The following is an 18,191-nucleotide window of genomic DNA, read 5'->3' as shown; positions in this document are numbered from 1 at the left end:
AGAGGAGGAGAGAAGAGGAGGAGAGAAGAGGAGGAGAGAAGAGGAGGAGAGAAGAGGAGGAGAGAAGAGGAGGAGAGGAAAAGAAAAAAACCCAGCACACTGCATTAAAGAAGGAGACGAATCGCCACCACCACTGCACCGCCACCACTACCACACGCACCTTCAATGGCAGAAGGCCAGTAACCTACTCAAGCCACATTCTGAAATATAGTAACCAGGCAATTGACTACTACTAATTTGTTTTCATGTAACAAAAGCCACTCTGAGCTATTTCATTTTATTTTGCACTAAAAGTAGACAAACAGCATCTGCAAAGTCACTGACTGCATTTCAGCTATGGAGACATAAGTCTTCAGACAGAAGAGGTAATTTTCGAAAACAAAACTGATTAGACTCTAAGCAGCCAAAGAACTAATAGGCTTTTTTCAACAGGAGTCAATAGTCTTGATGTTTATTTGATCCACAAGCCAGAAGGACAGATTCAGGCTTGGGAAAGAACAAGAAAAAAACAAACAAAAAAAGACCAAATGTCTTAAAGTCTTCAAAGTAGTATGCTGCAGTTAGACGTTGCTAGCCATGTTTGTACTGCTAAAAAACTGCTTTAGTTTGATAAGGCTCTTTCATGAAGCATTGCTTGTCAAAAAACCAAAAAACAAAAAACAAAACTAGAATATGGTAATAAAGAGCTGTTCAGACAGATCACACTATTAAGTTACAGTCTGAAATTTGTATTTATACTGGTGGGCGCACAATGTTGAAATTCTATTCATTTTTTATGCTTGATATAATGAAATATTATATAACGCCCTCAAAAATAATTACATCCATAAGTTTTGGCTGTAGGATAATATTCATTTCCTCCTCTCCCCCCTCCTAATATACTTAGTATAGTATTTTTTGTACGAGACAGAATAAGTAATGTTAGAAATCTTCAATAAACAGAGGAAGGTTGTACAAAGGGTCTGACTGTCGAACATGAAGCAGAAAACAGAACATGATTTTTTTCTTCAGCTTTATAATTAAATGCTATTTTTATTGATATGAAGTTTGGATAAAATGAGCAAAATGAAAGCTTCTCAAGAAGGCTCATCCAAAAAATTGCTATGTAACCACATCATAAATTCAAGCTGATGAATTTAACATATTCAAGACTAATTATCAGAGAGAAATCTTAAAAGGAAAGAGGCACATGAAATCTCTCTAATTTTTCATAGTAATAATAACCAAATCCTTAAAGAAGAATGGGTTTGATCGTTCTTTTTTGGTTCAAATATGCATGCAGTAGAACATAAGAACTAGTCTGTATCTGTGTCGCTCTCCCCAGTGTGAACTGCATTCTTAAGCTGAACCAACTGAACATCTACTGTTATAATTAGGAGAATTCCCAGAAGTGGAGGAAGGGCTAAGTTAATAAAGGACCTGGAGAAAATTAGTGAGATTCAATTATGGTAATCTAATATACATATTTGTTTATAAAAAATAAAACTTAGGGATACTCGATCTTGTAGGGAAATAAGTTTTTATTAGCAAAGTAGACTAGAAATAACATATTTCAGCTGAACCAATATCAATCACCAAAACAGAAATAYATTTTTCAGAGAGGCAAGCAGAAAACACTCAAACTACTGGGTACAAACAAATGCATTCCTGGACTAAACTCCAAAGGAACATAACTTTGAACTTGTTCACTTTTTTTCTCCCATTACATGATCCTGTAGGAAGCACTTAGATGTCAAAACTCAGATGAAAGTACCCCAAAAACTAAATTTAAAATTTTACAGGTGCAGAGATGTTTGTTTAGATGAAACAGTGATTTTTGGACCATCTTGAAAACAAATCCACAGTCATATAGTTGTAACAACCATTTCAAAGATGCTGCCAGGCTACAGGTTTCTTCAACACAGAACTGTCTGGAGAGCACAGTCCAGAGAGAAACATTTTTTTTTAAAAAAAAAAAGCATGTAGGATTTCTTTAGTATAGCGAGCTCTCTCAAGGATTGAAAAAAAAAAAAGAAAAATACACACACCTTCCAGAAATTCATACTAGCCAAACTAATGTTCAAATAATTCAATTCGTATTACTTTTCAAACAGTCTAACAAACACCTAATTGAAAAATATTTACTTCTCTTACATCTAAAAACAAAAAGAAGCAGCAAGTAATCCTTCCTCTTGTGCCTTCCCTACACAACTGAAATGAATAAAATAGACATGCACCAGAGACAGTGCCCAGAATCTGCCTTCAGAAATACAGCCAAAGACTACAGAAAGATGTTGAAGTGATACAGGCAGCCATGGTTACGCATTTAAGTAACAGCTTTGGGGCTTTTTCTTCCTCTTTTATAAATTAATATGCTTCTAGCATTCCCACTGGTTTTGAGGAATATAATTGCATACAATTACTTAAGAACTATATGATTACTGTGCCACTGTCTTCTGCATAACCCAGCCTGTAATAAAACTGATAAAAATAGCATTTATTATTTTTGAAATGGCTTTTGCAATGCATCCACACTGATGTGGTTTAAAACATCTGACTAAACTCAAGATACTTTACATAAAGGTTTTATTTTCTTCTAACAGCACTGCACACCATGCAAACTCTCTTCTGTATGCAACATACTGCCTGAAAGTTCAGCTTACCAGGTCACTCAGCTTTTGAGCAAACCTTTCAAAAGGCAATGAGGAAGGAGTGTTCGAAGCGTTGGAAAGTTGTACCTAGAATTATAGGATGGATCTCTATAAGCAAGATGTACTCAATGCAAACAAAGGTCCCAGAAGAAAAAAAGCATACCAAAAAACTGCATACATAGGAAGTGAACAAGTACAGTTAAAACTCTACAGTTACTAGGGAATAACTGCAATAGAAACTAGAGAAATCAAGTGATTCAGTCTCAGCTATTAGCTCTGTCCGTTTAGTAAATGCATCTATTGATATATAAAAATCTGACTTCTAACTTCAGAAAAAACAAATGTATGAACAGAGGATTCAAGTTTAACCCTACTATCTTCCTCAGAAACATTTAAAGCACTCAGAATTTTTCCAGAAAACAGCCTTGATAGTATTTTATTCAAGAGTATCTGTAATCATCATTTTCTCAGTCCAAGAACACTGTCAGAATCTAATACTAAAACACTGTCAAAATGCAGACATGGTTTCAGTTTTCTGGAAACCCCCTGCTCCTCAGATCCCTGAACTCAATCCCCCAGACTAGTCTTCTCTAAACCATGGATTGCCTTTATTTTTCATAGAGATTAACCTTCCTTAGCAAAAAAAGCTTTAACAATGAATGACTACCCCTTCCCCAAACTTCAAAGTTTCAGGGCTTCAGAGACATATCAGTACATCAAATCTGAAAGTAAGAGCCACCCATTGCGAGAACATACTCCAAGTAGTGCAAAAAAAGCACTGTTTTTATACTATGTACATTTATGGAAAGGGAGCGAGAGAGAGAATTCCCGTCAAGAGTTTGTCCCAAGTTTCAGAAATCTGAGCTTAAGCCAAGTGTATCTTCTGTTTATATATTCTACTTATGTAATGTAACAAGTGAAAAGGAAATATATCAACATATAACTTAACTCACAAGGCAAACAATTCACATTAACTGGTTACAACAAGCTGTTACAAATGAAAACATAAAGTAACTGTAGATTAACAAACATAGTTCTCCTAAAAGGGGGCAAAGAGTAAAGGACTGCTGTTGCGACAAAATTGAGACATGGGCTGCTCTACACTGCCTTTTATATCAAGCAAAAATAGAACAAAAATCCCATTCTTCATTTAATTTCCTATTGAACGTCTTCTACGTAAACTCTGACAAGAGCACATTAATGCTTGAAGGCGAAGCCAGCTTTTTTCCTGAGCTCTCCTCAAAATAGAAGACTTATTAGAACAAGTAAGGCTGTAATAAGCATGTACTACCTACAACACATACAACATAGCTATGCACATACAACACTCAGCTCATGCTTATACAACACATGCTTACACAATGAACTGATACCAATATGTGTTCATTATCAATCAAAAAATTGTTTTGCAGTACATAAATTTGTTTACCAACAACTTCAATCAGTATTAGCTTAGACCAAACAAGCTAACTTTGTGAATTTCTACAATGCCTATCTGGTATCACAGGATGTCTTCATTAAACTACAGTTTTAAAAAACAAAAGGGAGGAAACCTCTTGTTTGGAGAGACAAGATGAAAGTCATTCTTCTAACTGCACACTGTTCCACTATCATGTCTTATCCCTTTCACTGTCAAATCTGTTACTGAGTTACTGGTTAGCATGGCAATTCATGTGGTTTCCTTCATCCAGTTTCCTTCATATTTCCTCTTTTATTGATATGAAATGGGTGTTCAGACAGAACACTGAAATACATTGAGAAAGAGCAAATGAGTGACAGAGCTAAAGAATGGTTAAATATGAAATCTACTGCACATCAGAGACATCATTCTGTTCCCTATAGGTAGGGATAGATACAAGTATGCAGTAAGTGGGTTTGTCTCTGTATACAGGAAGGCATACATACCCTCATACGCAGGAGTGGGTGAGAGTTTAGGTATGTGTTATCACATGTTTGCATGCAGGTATAGCACCTGCTGTTTTGTGGGACAAGAAGAATAACAAGTGGATACTTGTCTGCTCCTTCTCTGCTACAGCACAGCTATCTTCAGTAGGCAAATGGGGACACAACAGGGCATGTGGAGGCAGTACACTAAAGAGCTTACGAATATGCTAATATACTTTTCTAGTGAGGGTTTGTACTATTCTACCTAGAGAGAAAATATAAAGAATGGATGAGGTTCCTACCTCCTGCACATATAAGGGTAGGAAGAACAGATAAGACCCTTTGTGAAGGATTGGTCCCTTAGGTGAGAAACAACTGTGACTTCTTTTCCTGTTGGAAGGAGGGTGTGAGGGCAAGGTAAATGCAGACTAGATACGCTTCCCCTTACCCCTGCTATGTGCTGTGTTGGTAGGTCTGTCTCCTCTGCAGATTTATGTAATTATGGTGTCCCCCGCTGTAGAATATGCACACTGCATGTGAAGATAGTGATTCCTCCCCACATTTGGCTTGAAAGACAGCATTACATACAGAGATGGAAATATGGCTACATTACTGTAAGGATGTAAGAGTGGGATATGAACCTTCGCAGAGGCAAGTGGCATCTGTGAAAGTGAGCATACTCCCCAGGGTAGCTGCAGAGCAAAAGTGTTCCTATAGACATGTTCCATCTGTAGGGTGCACACAGGCGACACATGCAGCAGCATATGACTCCCTTGATGTGGTTACATGTGGATTTTAGTACAGCTACATGTGAACTGGGACCCCCTTCAGTGGCAGGTGTTTCTGCCTACACGCAGTGGGAAGGAAGGGGCAGCAGGTATCTAACCGGACAYGCACGGGCGTTCCTCGCCCAGCACATCCACAGCGGGGAGGGCAGCTGCTTCCCAGGACAACCTCAGCGGGCAGTGGGGTGGCACAGAGGAGAGGCAGCCTCCCCCCGGATGGGGGGCCAAGGCAGGTGCGCGCAGCTACCACCCCCGCTTCCCCTAAGTGCCACGGGGGGGGGGGCAACACTGCCTCACCACCCACTATAAGCAAAAGCGGCCGTACAAAGGGGGGGACTGCAGCTTTTCAGCCATATGGGAGCGAACACCTACCTCACACACCAAGAAAAATGGGAGGAAAAAAATAAAAACAGAAATAAAAGGACGAGGTGCAGGCAGAGCTTACTTTCCGCGTGGGGACTGGCCACGGGACAGCCCACACCTCCCCGCAGGGATGCTGCGGGCAGCTCCCCGCCGAGGGGGCGGCGGAGGCCCCCGGCGCGGCCGCCTCCCCCTGCCCCCGGGGCGGGCACCGGCAGCCGCCCCCGCGCGCCGGGCCTGGCCTCACCTGCCCGCACCGCGTCGGAGAGGTCGTGGCTGAGGGCGGCGGCGCTGCGCGGGAACTCCTTCAGCTTCCTGCCGCTCAGGTTGAGCCCCCCGGAGTGCGCCGCCTCCTCCAGCGCCCGCTCCAGACCGCGGTTCAGCGGCGCCGCCGAACCCAGGGACCCGCCGCCGCCCGCCGCCGCCACCGCCAGGGCAGCGGCGGGGAAGGGCTGCGACTCGCCTCCCAGCGTCGCCATCTTCCCCCGCGCCCGCCTCGCCTCGCCTCGCCGCTGGGGGTACCCGCGGGGCCGCCGGACCCGCCTCGCTCTGCCCTTCCGCCGCCGCCTCCTCCTCCTCCTCCTCCTCCTCCGCCGCCGCCGCCCGCTCGCTCGCTGTGGTGCTGCTGGTGGTGGTGGTGGTGGCGGCGCAGCCGCAGCCGCCGCCGCCGCCGCCGCCGCCGGGAGGGGGACGGGAGGGGAGGGGAGGGGAGAGGTGGCAGCGCAGGCAGGAGGCGGAGGCAAACGGCCCCAGCGCGCGCGCCGCACGGGCCGGGCGAGGCGCGCGCACTGCGCATGCCCCGCCTCACCCCTTCACGCTTCTCCCGCCGGCGGCGCGTGGGAAGGGGGCGCACTGCGGCGCCACCTGGCGGCGCGGCGCAGCAGCGCGCAGCACCCCCGGCCCCTGCTGCCGCCGCWTGCAAGGGAGCGGGGAGCTGCGCTGTCACTCGGGGCTCGGCCTGGCTTCCCCACCTCCCTCCCTCTCCACAGGTGCCGCGCTCAGTTTTCAATGGAATAAGCTCTTTATATATATCTTTTTTTTTTTTTAATTTCCCTTTCTGAAGCTTTGCAGAGCTGAGCCCAGGAGCGGGTGAGGACCAAGTCCTCATGCTTCCAGAGTTTGCAGAGTTCAAAGCTAAAAAGGGACCGTTAAGGCATCATGCATGACCTGTATTTACGGGCCATTACTTTTCACCCAGTTACCCTGCGCTGTGATCAACGGCTGAAGTTAAACCAAAGCCTTTCAGGCACCAGGAGGTTCAACCACTGAACACTACAGGGAAAGGAAGACAGAATTGCCGCGAGGAAATGATAACTCTCAGTTTTTGCAAAACAGAGATTTGAGCAAACTCAGCTGTTGCAACAAGAAACAGCTAGGGTGTTAGAGGTGGATTTCTTTAAATCATAGCATCAAAGCATCCATGAAAGACTGGRTCTTTATAATTAAGATATGCTTGGTGCAGCTCTCAGTATCAGCATTTTTCATTCAGATTTTCTGTGCTTTACCATTGCATCACCGCAGAAGTGTTGCAAGCAGCAGCACTTTTAAAGAGACTGCCCTACACGAAGGGCAGAGCTGAGAGGCTAGATGGGAGGGGGGGGGCGGTATTTTCCTGTAAGTACATTTATACTGCATGTGAGGTATAGGCCCTGGACTGAATTTGAGTCCACATTCCCTTCACACCTACCATTGCCAGCTCTTCAGGTTTTACCCAGGGGTCTTGAGTTTTCAGCATGACAACTCCAGTGTCCCACAAATTTGAGAAAATTTCAAGGGTACTGGAGAGCAATTCTTGACACTGCTTCCTTGAGCAACCTTTGGATGCAGTGGAAATCTTCCCCAAGGAAAACAACAGGCACTACATCATCAGTTATGTCCATATATCACGTTACTTTTGACAAAGCTTGTCATTTTAGTTTGTTGGCGGGCTATTAAAGTAGTATTTCCCACCAATTTCCACCAGTCACAGCACGTTCTGGATTTGTTAAGAGGCTTGCTTCCAGCTTGCACGGAGTCTTTGCATCACTGCTGGAAAACACAAGGAAACAGATGAATGCTACATCTTCACAGTGTTTAAGAAAAGAGTGTCAAACAGTAGTTCAAGTTGAGGTAAATTGCGAATAAGAGCAGCTGCTAGGCTTCTCCTGTAATGGAAATTTGCAAAAAAAATGCAAGTCTAATAAAATAAACATTATCTTCTTTTCCACTGATAGTTACAGAGGTCTAAAAAATTGGAGGTTTTATGACTCAGTATATGACCTTGCACAGGAGATTTCCTGTGTGTTAAATTATCCATCATCAAGGAACTTTATTTTGAACCTGATTAATATGAAGAAAGAAATCATCTTCCAGCATCAGCTATTTACAACGAGGTAAGAGGACCGTCTTTTGGGAAGTCTTCCCGCCTGAGGGACATCGCATTCTTCCTCCTGCACTTCTGGTAAGACAAAGTGATTTCTAGTACTGGTTTTAATAAAACTAAAAGGCTTTTTTGTTCTTTCTTTTCTTCTTTGTCCTCCCAGGATGAGGACAGTGAGGGTACAGAGGCACCCTGGGCTCTCCTGGCACACGGTCCAGCAGGCGCGAAGGTCCAGGCTCCCCCTTACAGCAATATGAGGTCACAAGGCCATAACCAAGGAGCAGGTCCGGTTTAAACTGCTTTTTGCTCTGAACTGCTGAGGTACAATGCAGGCATGAGCTGTGCTTGTCAAATATTGCAAAGGAACTCCTGAAAGCAGCACTTTGAAAGATGTTACAATTATCAAGATTGTTGAGAAAAAAAAAATAATACAGCACTGAAGCTGTATTGTCTTGAGTCTCTCTTTCTATGCTTGAATGCTGTGCCAAATGTGACTCTGTTCCTAGAGATACAGAGGATCAGAAATTGAAAACACTAGGGGAAAAAAAAAGAAATCAGTCAATCACAGCAACACTGAATTCCTGCCCCCATGCAGATGCTTATAAAAGGTTACCTGCTATATATTGACTTTCTTTGGATCACAAAGTGGGTGCAGTCTGACACTGCAGCTAAGCTGAGCTAATGGCAAGCTGTCATTGAAGGGGACCAGTCCATTCCTTGCCTCCAGCTATGTAGTCTGGCCATTTCCTATGTGATGGTATTTGCACTTGTCTGACTCTTCAATGAGCCAGTCTGGAGAGCTAAAGCAGCTGAAAAATTAAATCCAGAAGAAAAAGAAAAAAGAGGATGCTCTTCAGCAAGCGCACACAAAATAAAGCAGAGGAGAAAAAAACGCAGAGGACAGACTTATGGGTGTAGAAGAAGAAAAACATTGCAGTGATGACTGTTCTGCAAATCCGGTCATACATAATGACTGTGACAAAAAATAATCCTATCAAAGATGTACAGAAAGCACCATAGTTGAGGAAGACTGTGAGCCTTAGAGACATGGAGCAAGCTTCTGTCTGTCTGTGACTCTAAATTAGCAGAAAACAAAAGAAAAGCCCACATGGTTTGTGAAGATCAGAGTTTGTCTTATCTGGAGGGAGCTGGTGCATCACAAGGTAGAGTATAAACTTAGTACAGAGCACCTTTTCTGTATTAACTTGCTACAGGATTTTTTCAGTGTGCAGCAAGAGAGCCATACTTTACTTAAAAGTATAGAAATTTACCTCATGCTCCATGTGCTCTAAGACAACGCTCAAGAGGCATTAGCATGGAGTAGCTCATACATAGTCAGGTTACGCCAAGACTTACTCTGCAGGAATATCCCAGGCAGACAAGCTGTGTGGTACAAAGACAGAAACAACACATACACAATAAGTCAATCCAACTCAACACACACACACACACAATAAGACTCGACTTGCAAGACCAGCTCAGTTCGGTGCAACACAAAATAGCAGTCACAACGAAGAAAAGCCACATTACACATCCTTGACAGTATGGCTGCAAATAGCACCAGGACAAAGAAAATTATTAGATGAATTCCAAGAGTAAAATCACACAGGTTGAAGCTTCAGATGGGACAGATAAAAAGATACTCCTTCCAATTAAAGCATGAACTCCTGAACCTGCTTACACTATACCTAGGACAAATGGTTCATAAATAGATACCAGCAAAATGAATAGCCTGCTCAGAGCAGACAGTTTGCTGTAGCTTCCTTGCAGCAAAGCTGCTAAAGAGATTATCGATATGCTTTTGAAGGATCGGGATATCTGCCAGAAAAGGTATACCAGGAAAGAACTCAAATGAGTCCATTTATATAGCACCTGCATCACAGGATAATAATAATAATAATAATAATAATAATAATAATAATAATAAAGACAGCCAAGGTTCATTCTTGCATAGATCCAAGCAACTGAAAGTACCACCTAAGTAGTGCAGAATTATCCAGATGCTACCGATGCAGAAGCAGGACCTCACGTCTTGGTGCTAAGGGCTTATCATGACAAGCGTTGGGAGCTTAGGAAAGCAGCTCCCTCACTGTGTCCCGAGTCCCAGTGGGCAGCAGGCACAAAAACCACATTGGGTGATTGTTGGTGAGGGTCAGCTCAGCACCGTTGATCCCAAACAGCACTGCATATGCTAGCAGTGCTGGCAAGGTGCACAGTCATGGTGGTGATGCTGTACAGACACGGGAGCAACAGGACCGAAGCTGCGAGAGGTCATGACCAAAACCTCAGCTCTCAACTAAGAGGTCATGAAGATAGACCTAAGGGTAAACTAAAATCAAAATGAAACTGAGTGCCTTAGTATCTCTGAAACACTTGACCTGACTAAACATGTAAGGCAACCTAATAACATGCCCATACCTGAAATATTAATTCAGTTCAAAGACTGAGCAGCTGTAAGCTTACAGAGCTTCTTCCAGGCTTCCCAGATGACCTTGAAATGTGCAACCTGATAGAGAGATAACTATGTCCATGCTGACCTTGAATCCATTCCTGAAATACAGCTTCCACAGAGCTTCATTAGGGATTCCTGGGATTGTAACTGGGGTACGAGACTTGCTCTTGAAAAAGGAAAAGCCAATAGTTTTTGCACGAAGATCAACAGAACAAAGGCCTAGCTAAGCTGGGAAAGGGATGTCTTGCAGGAGTCTGCATTCATGAACATTTGTAACAGCATCTGCAAGGAGAAGAAGCCATCAGAGTAAGAAATAACCTATTTTCTCATAAAAATAGAGGAGACAATTGATTACTGTCACTAGATAATGAGACAGCATTTATGAAAAGATGCTGTTGGCAGTCACACAATGCCTCCAGTGTATGCTATTGAAATACTACAGTTAATATGTCTGCTCGGTGAGAAAACTATGCAGATCTGACTTCCTACCCCTAGCAGACTACCAGCGCAGACATACGGAATTGGATAGGAATACAAAATTCTCAATCTATTGCAAAATCCAGAAAATGCAAGAAGAGAGAAGACATCAACTAAGCCACCAGTTTCTAGGTAGAGCCTTGAAAGTACTAGGGGCACACAAGGCAGAGATTTGGTAAATCCCATATTTATGGCTTTGGGAAAGTCAGCAAATAAAATGCTTCATATCCCTCTAAGAACAGCAGAAATAGTGAGACCAAAGACAACTATGACCTGCTAACCAGTTGTGAAAAATACGGGGAAAGTGAAGGCCTAACAGCCAAAAGCAGCAGTGGAAATGAAAGAATACCTCAATTTAAGTCCAAGTCTTTTCCCTTGCAAACCACACAAACAATCTCTCTGGTATAGACAAGTTCTTGAGACACCTGGGAACTCACTAAGAGCAGTGAGCCAGCACCACCCCAGTGGTTGAAAACCACTCACCTGAACTTGAGTCAGGTAACTACTTTTAGTTTACTAACTCTGTATTTATGCTTTTCCCCCTCTCACTCCAGCCATGTTGTTATCACCAGTTGACTGGCAACAATAAGCTGGAAGGTAAAATTGCAAAGAGGGTATCAGCTACCTGCCATTGGGAAATAAAGCACTCATGCAATTCCTGAATGGGGAATTGCTTCCACAGAACATGTTAATAGCCAATATAATGCTTTGATCATACACACAAATATGGATTCCTGCTACCACCAGCATCTCATTATCAAAAGGTATTTCACCATCTTTGCTTTCCAAGATGCCTGCAGTCCCATCGGAGTAGCTGTCCCTTCACATCGCCACTGTTGTCACTGGAATAAGGGTTATTTGCTATAACAGAAGCAGCAGAATAAGATTTTTACCAACAAAGAGTAATCTCCTCCCTGCATGTCCTGGCAACACCCCAGACATCAGCAAGGATGCCAATACATAACATTTCATTGAAGACCAAGTCTTGCCATTCAAGTCACACGGAACCTCAATTTTAACTCCATCACTTTTCTTGGAAGTGAATCTGTATTTATTATAGAGAGGCAGATTTTGGCCTGTGGGGGAACGTTGCCTTGATGCACCGCCAAGGAATGCGCTTGACTAGGAGGGGGGATACACAGTACACTTCATATTTCAAGAACTATGGGCTGCATGACATAAAAAGAAAAAGCATGTCTAAGACCAGCCTCCAAATCTTTTCTAATTAATACATGATGCTGGAGCAGGCGATAGTGTTTTGCAGATCCTGGGGTGCTCCAAAACAACTTGAATTCACATTCACCTTTCCTCTGCTATCCTACATGTATTATGGGACAGCTCTTGGAAAAGAGCAGCAAAGAATCAAGATCAGAGTTCCCAGTTTAACTGCAATTTATGTCCTCACCCCTTTCATAAAGATCAAGATGCTAAGCAGTTCATATTAAACATCCCAACAACAACAATTTTGATATAACTACCAAGAAATATAGCCCTTGCTTGTTTTGAGAGACAAAGACTCAGCTTGTTTCAGCATAAGCCACTAACACATCCAAAATAACTATAATAACTCTGCATCAATTAAGCATGTAAACAATATTTTAGAAACACTTTACTCCCAGTTAGCTACAGAATACAGCACTTTGTTTAAAGCAGTCTTATATTCTTTCAGCACCTAACAAAGCCTCCATCATGCCAACACTTGCTTAACCTTAAACATCAGCGGTGGAGGTAAGACCAGAAACAGAAGTACTTTCTATGTTTACATGGTGCCTGTAGTGTTGTGTGCCAGAATGAGCTAAGGCCTCTAAAACAGTGTTTTTTAAGCTGGGAGGGGGAGTGTGTGGAAGGATTGTATCCCCAAAACTGCACTCTGCAAAAGGTAATGTCTCCAGGGCACTGCAGGGAGATCATGGGGGCTGCTGCCGAGAAACAGCGAGGCAGAAAGGCAGCACAGCCCGCCGTGAGACTTGTCACCGTCCTTTCTCAAATCACACAACAACGTGACTGTGTCTCAGTCTTCGGAAAAGGAGATACTTGAGAGAACTGCAGTAGCCGACCGTTGTTTCGGGCAAGTTCCTCTTATATTTATTAAAGGAGGGCCTGGAGACCTCCATCAGACGAAGACCTCCTTGCGCCAGACAGTGCAGTAGGATAGCTGCTGGGCAGGATCTCTTCCATTACAGGTAGCAAGTCATTTTTCATACACACAGGCTTGCACGGTTGGTGACTGAGTGCGTATGGTGAAGTAAGAGACATAATATCAAGGAGCACAATAATAGCTTCCCCTTGGGAGGAAATGGCATACGGTGTTTCTAGTAAGACTGACTGCAAAAGACAGCTCTGAATTTGTTTACGTGGGGCAAATCCAGGCTCTTGCAGCGCTGGGGCAGGCAGAACTCCTTCCTTTATCCCTTCCTCTTCTTCCTCCAGCCAAACACTGCAGGATGCTTTTCCCTCTTGCTGGCAAATAGTGTTACAGCCTGATCTTTGACGCGGCAAAATAAAGGTGATCCAGTTTGCTGCAGTGTTTCATATCCTGCTTGCAGCAGAAGCCAGGAAGGCACAGAGGGGTGGGTGGTGCTCCAACCAGTTTCTCAYGGCAGCTTGGCTCCGGGAGGTGCTGAGTGTCCTCCCTTGCTCCAGAAGCTGCTGGGAGTTGAAAGTGCTCCCCTTTATGCAAAATCCATTCAGATGGGCACAAATCACTATATTCTCAATGTACATCTATTTAAGAACATCCTCACCTGAATGTCCTTTTGTGTTTTCTTCCTGTTTTGTCTGAGCCTCCTCCTTTGCCTAGTGCCTTCAAATGCTTGCTTAGAATTGATTTCTAACGCGCTATTTTTAGCAGTGGGAGCTGCACACTAAAATGGCATAGCTAAGTGAAGTGTACGTGGAGGGAAGGGGAAGGAAAAGCAATTTTCCACCCATCCCCCYGTCTGTGAGCTGTACATCTCTGTTAATATGTAAAACACAGAGCAGCTTGTACTGTCTGCATTACATGTAGTGGTTAGAATAGGGATTGTTTTTCCATGTGTTGCCTATGGCCCTGAAAACACTGTTATTACTAAAACACCCAAGCAGCAGTGCAAATTACTACTCCTCAGTGTTTCTAAATAAATGAAAGAGAAACAGCAGAAATGTTGTTTGAATGTTGAATAAAAGAGAAACAGTCCCTGGGGAAAAGCTTTCAGGGTTCTTGCTGCCATTCCCTGAATTCATTTGGGCATATAGATGGGAGGAAGGATATGTTCTTTACCTGTTTCGTGGGAGCCTATACAGCTGGCTAGGAAGGAGAAACACAGCTAGCAAAAAAAGTGAAACCAGTGTTCCCAGTACTTTGAAGAAAGTAAGAAGTAAGAAGCCAAGTGCTGGTCAGGTAAAACATTCAAGGTCTTGCAGGACAGTCAGGCAGGGGACAGAGATTATTTTTATAGTAAAAATGGAGAGAGAAATTAGAGATGGTAATCAGTGCTTTACCAATTTTTTTTTTTCTAAACATTCTCCACTCTGCATGCTTGCAAAGAAGCAATTGATTTTTCCAACATATTTAACTGGAAAATTGTCAGAGTGATTGCAACTGTAATGCAAGTACCTTCTGTTCTGAAAAGTTCCCCCTCTCTTTAATTTAAGTCCATATTAATAAGACATGCTTCATAAACTATGTCAAAAGTTTTGTTTTGAAGTCACAAATCACCTTTCTTAGTTTATGTACAAGCCAGTTCAAATTCACACAGCCCAACAGCAAGCTACTCCTGTCTTTCATCTATGGCCACTTAGTTGTCCTTCAGGCCTGTTAGTCCTACTGCAAATCAGAACTGGATTTTCCCAGCAAGCCACATATAGTGAAGTTATGCCTACTTTGCCATCCTATAACAGCTTGTGTAGCTGTGTTTTCATTCTCACTTTTAAAAGTTTTCATTTACACATATTTTAGTCATTCAGCCCACTACAACGTGGGCATACAAACTCAGACTTACAAGGTGCTGGGTTACCTCCTTTTGGGTTCAGTGAGAATGAAATGTGCCCTGGGAAGGCTCCTGGCACCTGAGAGAAGAGCACAGAGCTCACATGGTGATGTGCAGAGAGTGGGGGACTGTAAATCTCCAGGATTTTTCTGCCTTTACCCTGACAAAGAAGAAGCGAGGAAGATCTCTCTTCCACTTGGGATCTTCTTGCTCTTCCCACCTCTTTAGGAAGTTGTGGGCCACTTTTCACTTCCAAATCCTTCATTCTGACTTTGAGCCAAGGATGGCCGCGTCTCTAGGAGCTCACCTTTCCAGGGTGGATGGGCAGGTGAGACCAGAGGTACGTCATCCGCCTGAGATGGTCTAGGTGTCATCTCGCGTGGCTTGTTACACAGTGCCACGACTCTCACGCAAGCACTGCCAATTAATGCTGGGGCACTGAAACGTGCAGTCTAGTCCCTCGGTGGATTTGGCTTGTACGGGGCAAACTTCTACATCCCTGCAGGCCTTCCTTGGGCTGTCTCTGTCTGGACGTCTTCTCTGAGAGCCTGCCGGATTTTAGTCAAGGTAGTTCATTTCATTTTTTCAGTTCATTAAAACTGGSATTCGGGGAGGAGGAAAGATACAATGAAAAAATACAAAATGCATTTCTAGGCTGGATTGGAGTTACTTATTTACATACGTTAGGCACTTGTTGACAGCAGCACTGCATATTTCATTCACGATATCTCCAAATTATCTACTGCCTCAAACACATACTGACTTTGGTCAGGCCACAGATATCTAACCAGATAAGTAAATAAGATCGACTTCAAGTCAGGTAGTAGAGGCTAATTGCCAGGTGTGCCTCACATTTGCAACTCCACTGCAACAAAAACTCAGAAAATTGGCTAGTGCTCATGTTCTAAACAGAATACCATCCAGTATTAAGTTAAAAGTCTTAACAAATCTAAATATAATGTAGTACTTTTATCAGCCGAATGTAGAAGCTCCTTAAGGAATGGAATCAGGCTTGCTTTATGAGAACTAATTTTCATTAGTCTGTATTGACAGGTATTAATTATATTTGTAGATGTCAGTTCCTTTGAAGCCCCATGTCGTTTTTCTGTCATTCTGCCTACAACTGATGTCAGGCTAACAAGCCTATAATTAGTGGATCATCTCACTTACCCTTCAAATTCTGGCACAGCCTCGTTATTCTTCTAGTCTCCTGGAATTTAGCCCCGACTCCAAGGCATTTTCTTAACATCTATTTTAATTGCTAATGCACTGCAAGTCCTATATTATTCTCCTATCATACATATACAAATCCTGTTCCATTCTGAATAAAGAATATATTTTTAAATATTTCTGCCTTTTCTGCATCACTGATATTGATTTTGCCTACTGTTTTTAGTGATGGGCCTAAAACATGATCATGATTTCTTTTGTTCCCAATATGCTTTGAGTGCTTTCATATTATTCATAGCTCTATTTGCAGATTTGTCTCTGAAATCTTTATTTACTTGTTTTCAGAAATTAATAATTTCCTACTCATACTGATCATTCTTTCCCCTTTTTTATTCACTGTCAAAATGATGTCCTTCCAAAGGCTGATTTCCTTCCCTACTAAAGCAGAAGGGATGTTCAACCAAACACTCCCTCCTTGACAAAAGGGGAAATTTTTTCCATCTAAATAACCTTCTCTGAAATAAATTCCCATATTTATTTTCACTTCTCTACCTCTATTTTACCTCCCATACACTTTGCTCATAATTTCCTCCTGCTTCAGGAAATTAACTTTTGGGATAACCAATACAAGTATTATTGGTAGCTAGTACACAGTGCTTGCCTGTATTGAATGTAATCAGATCATTGGCCCTTAGGCAACCAAAGTTTTCAAGTATAGCCATTGGTTCCTTTTTATAAACAGAGACTGTAATATAATGCCAAAGCCAACAGCTAAATTAAAGTCACACAAATCATATTAATTCCAGAAGTTCCTACCTCTTGAATATCTGATTTTGCAACAAAACACAGTGTTCTTCCAAAATAATGCTATGGGGAGGTAGGAGGGCAGAGAAAAATCTCTTTTTTCTCTTTTTTAAAAAAGCCTGAACATGTTGGTTCCCTGCTGCCTGATTTTGTTTTTACCTGCAAGGGTCAGCACCGGGGCTGGAGCTTGCTGACTCGCTGAGTGACAGAGGTCTGTAGGACCTCGGCACGTGTGTGACAGCCAGGACAGAAGGCCGTCCTCTGAGCGGTCCCTGCTAGAGAGGAAGGGCACCTTTCAGCAGCGAGAGCCACAGCTCTCTGCAGGCTGTATGAGCCTCTACCCACCCCCTCGGTTTCTCCTAGGCTTTGCGGGGGAGCGTGTGTGAGCAGCCGCACTTTTTTCTCTCCATCCCTTACCATATTTGACCTCTTCTGCTCTCAGACCTCCCTCCCAGCCTCAGCTCTTCCCCATTCCTGCTTCCTTGTCCAGTCCTATTTGTCAGTCAGTCCAAAACCCCCCTCATTTCCCCTATTCTCCCCTTCCCCTCTCCCTGCCCAAATTGCTCACGCATCTCTCCAGCCCTAGCTCCTTTCTCACCTGTGTTAAACCAGACAACTTCCCTCTCCTCACTGCCACCAGTTGGAAAAAAGAGGGCATTGAGAGGCCAAGAAAGACACAATCCAAGGCCACAGGAGCCCAGAATTGCAATTGTACAGTCCAATGTGAGTTGAGTCCAGTTTGGATGGACTCTCTAAGGTATTTCACTCACAGCTGCAGCAATCATCTACAGAGCCTGTGCTAACTGCATTTTTCCCCTAAAAGGGGGCCATATTTGGGTTTATTGTTCTGGAGATAAAAAATACACAGACATCATCTACCACTAATTTTCAGTCCCTCCTATAAAGCATGGGAGCAAACTGGAGCTCCCAAAATGAAAGACAGAAATTAGCATCACCAAAACAATACATTTTTTTCTAGCCACATTCTTGGAAGTAAGTGAACTGGTTTTTTTATTTATTCACTTAAATTTCAGCTAAATGAGCAGATGCCCAGAAGGGAAATTTTTGTTCCCAATTGTTGCAATTTGGCAAAGTTATAAGTAAATGAGAACAGGAGCCCATCATGGAAAGCATTGGACAAAGAACAATAGACAGTGACACTAATAATACAAATCTTTTTATTTTTAGGATTCCTATAAAATCTTTATTAAGTATGCAAAAGATTTCATTTACTTCTATGTTCCACTGCATTTACACAGGACCTTTAATTGAAAGCTCTGGGGAATCAATGAGAGCAAATAG

At 43.0% G+C, this 18,191-nt stretch overlaps 1 protein-coding gene across 5 annotated transcripts in view; it reads right to left on the bottom strand.

Annotated features, from left to right (window-relative positions):
- Positions 1-6,170, bottom strand: part of LRCH1 (leucine rich repeats and calponin homology domain containing 1) — a 146,059-nt gene extending 139,889 nt beyond the window's left edge. For all 5 annotated transcript variants that reach the window (XR_003254596.1, XR_003254597.1, XM_026072199.1 and 2 more), the window contains exon 1: positions 5,907-6,170. Coding sequence is in view for 3 of the 5 variants with exons in the window: in XM_026072199.1 (XP_025927984.1) it covers positions 5,907-6,138 (232 nt within the window). In the remaining 2 variants the exon portion in view is untranslated. The remainder of the gene's footprint in view (positions 1-5,906) is intronic.
- Between the last annotated feature and the right edge of the window lie 12,021 nt (positions 6,171-18,191).

The sequence above is a fragment of the Apteryx rowi genome, unplaced genomic scaffold (assembly GCF_003343035.1).
Source record: "Apteryx rowi isolate R43461 unplaced genomic scaffold, aptRow1 scaffold_339, whole genome shotgun sequence".
Lineage (NCBI taxonomy): Eukaryota > Metazoa > Chordata > Aves > Apterygiformes > Apterygidae > Apteryx > Apteryx rowi.
Note: the sequence above shows the minus strand (reverse complement) of the source record. Positions and strands in the feature narration are given on the sequence as shown.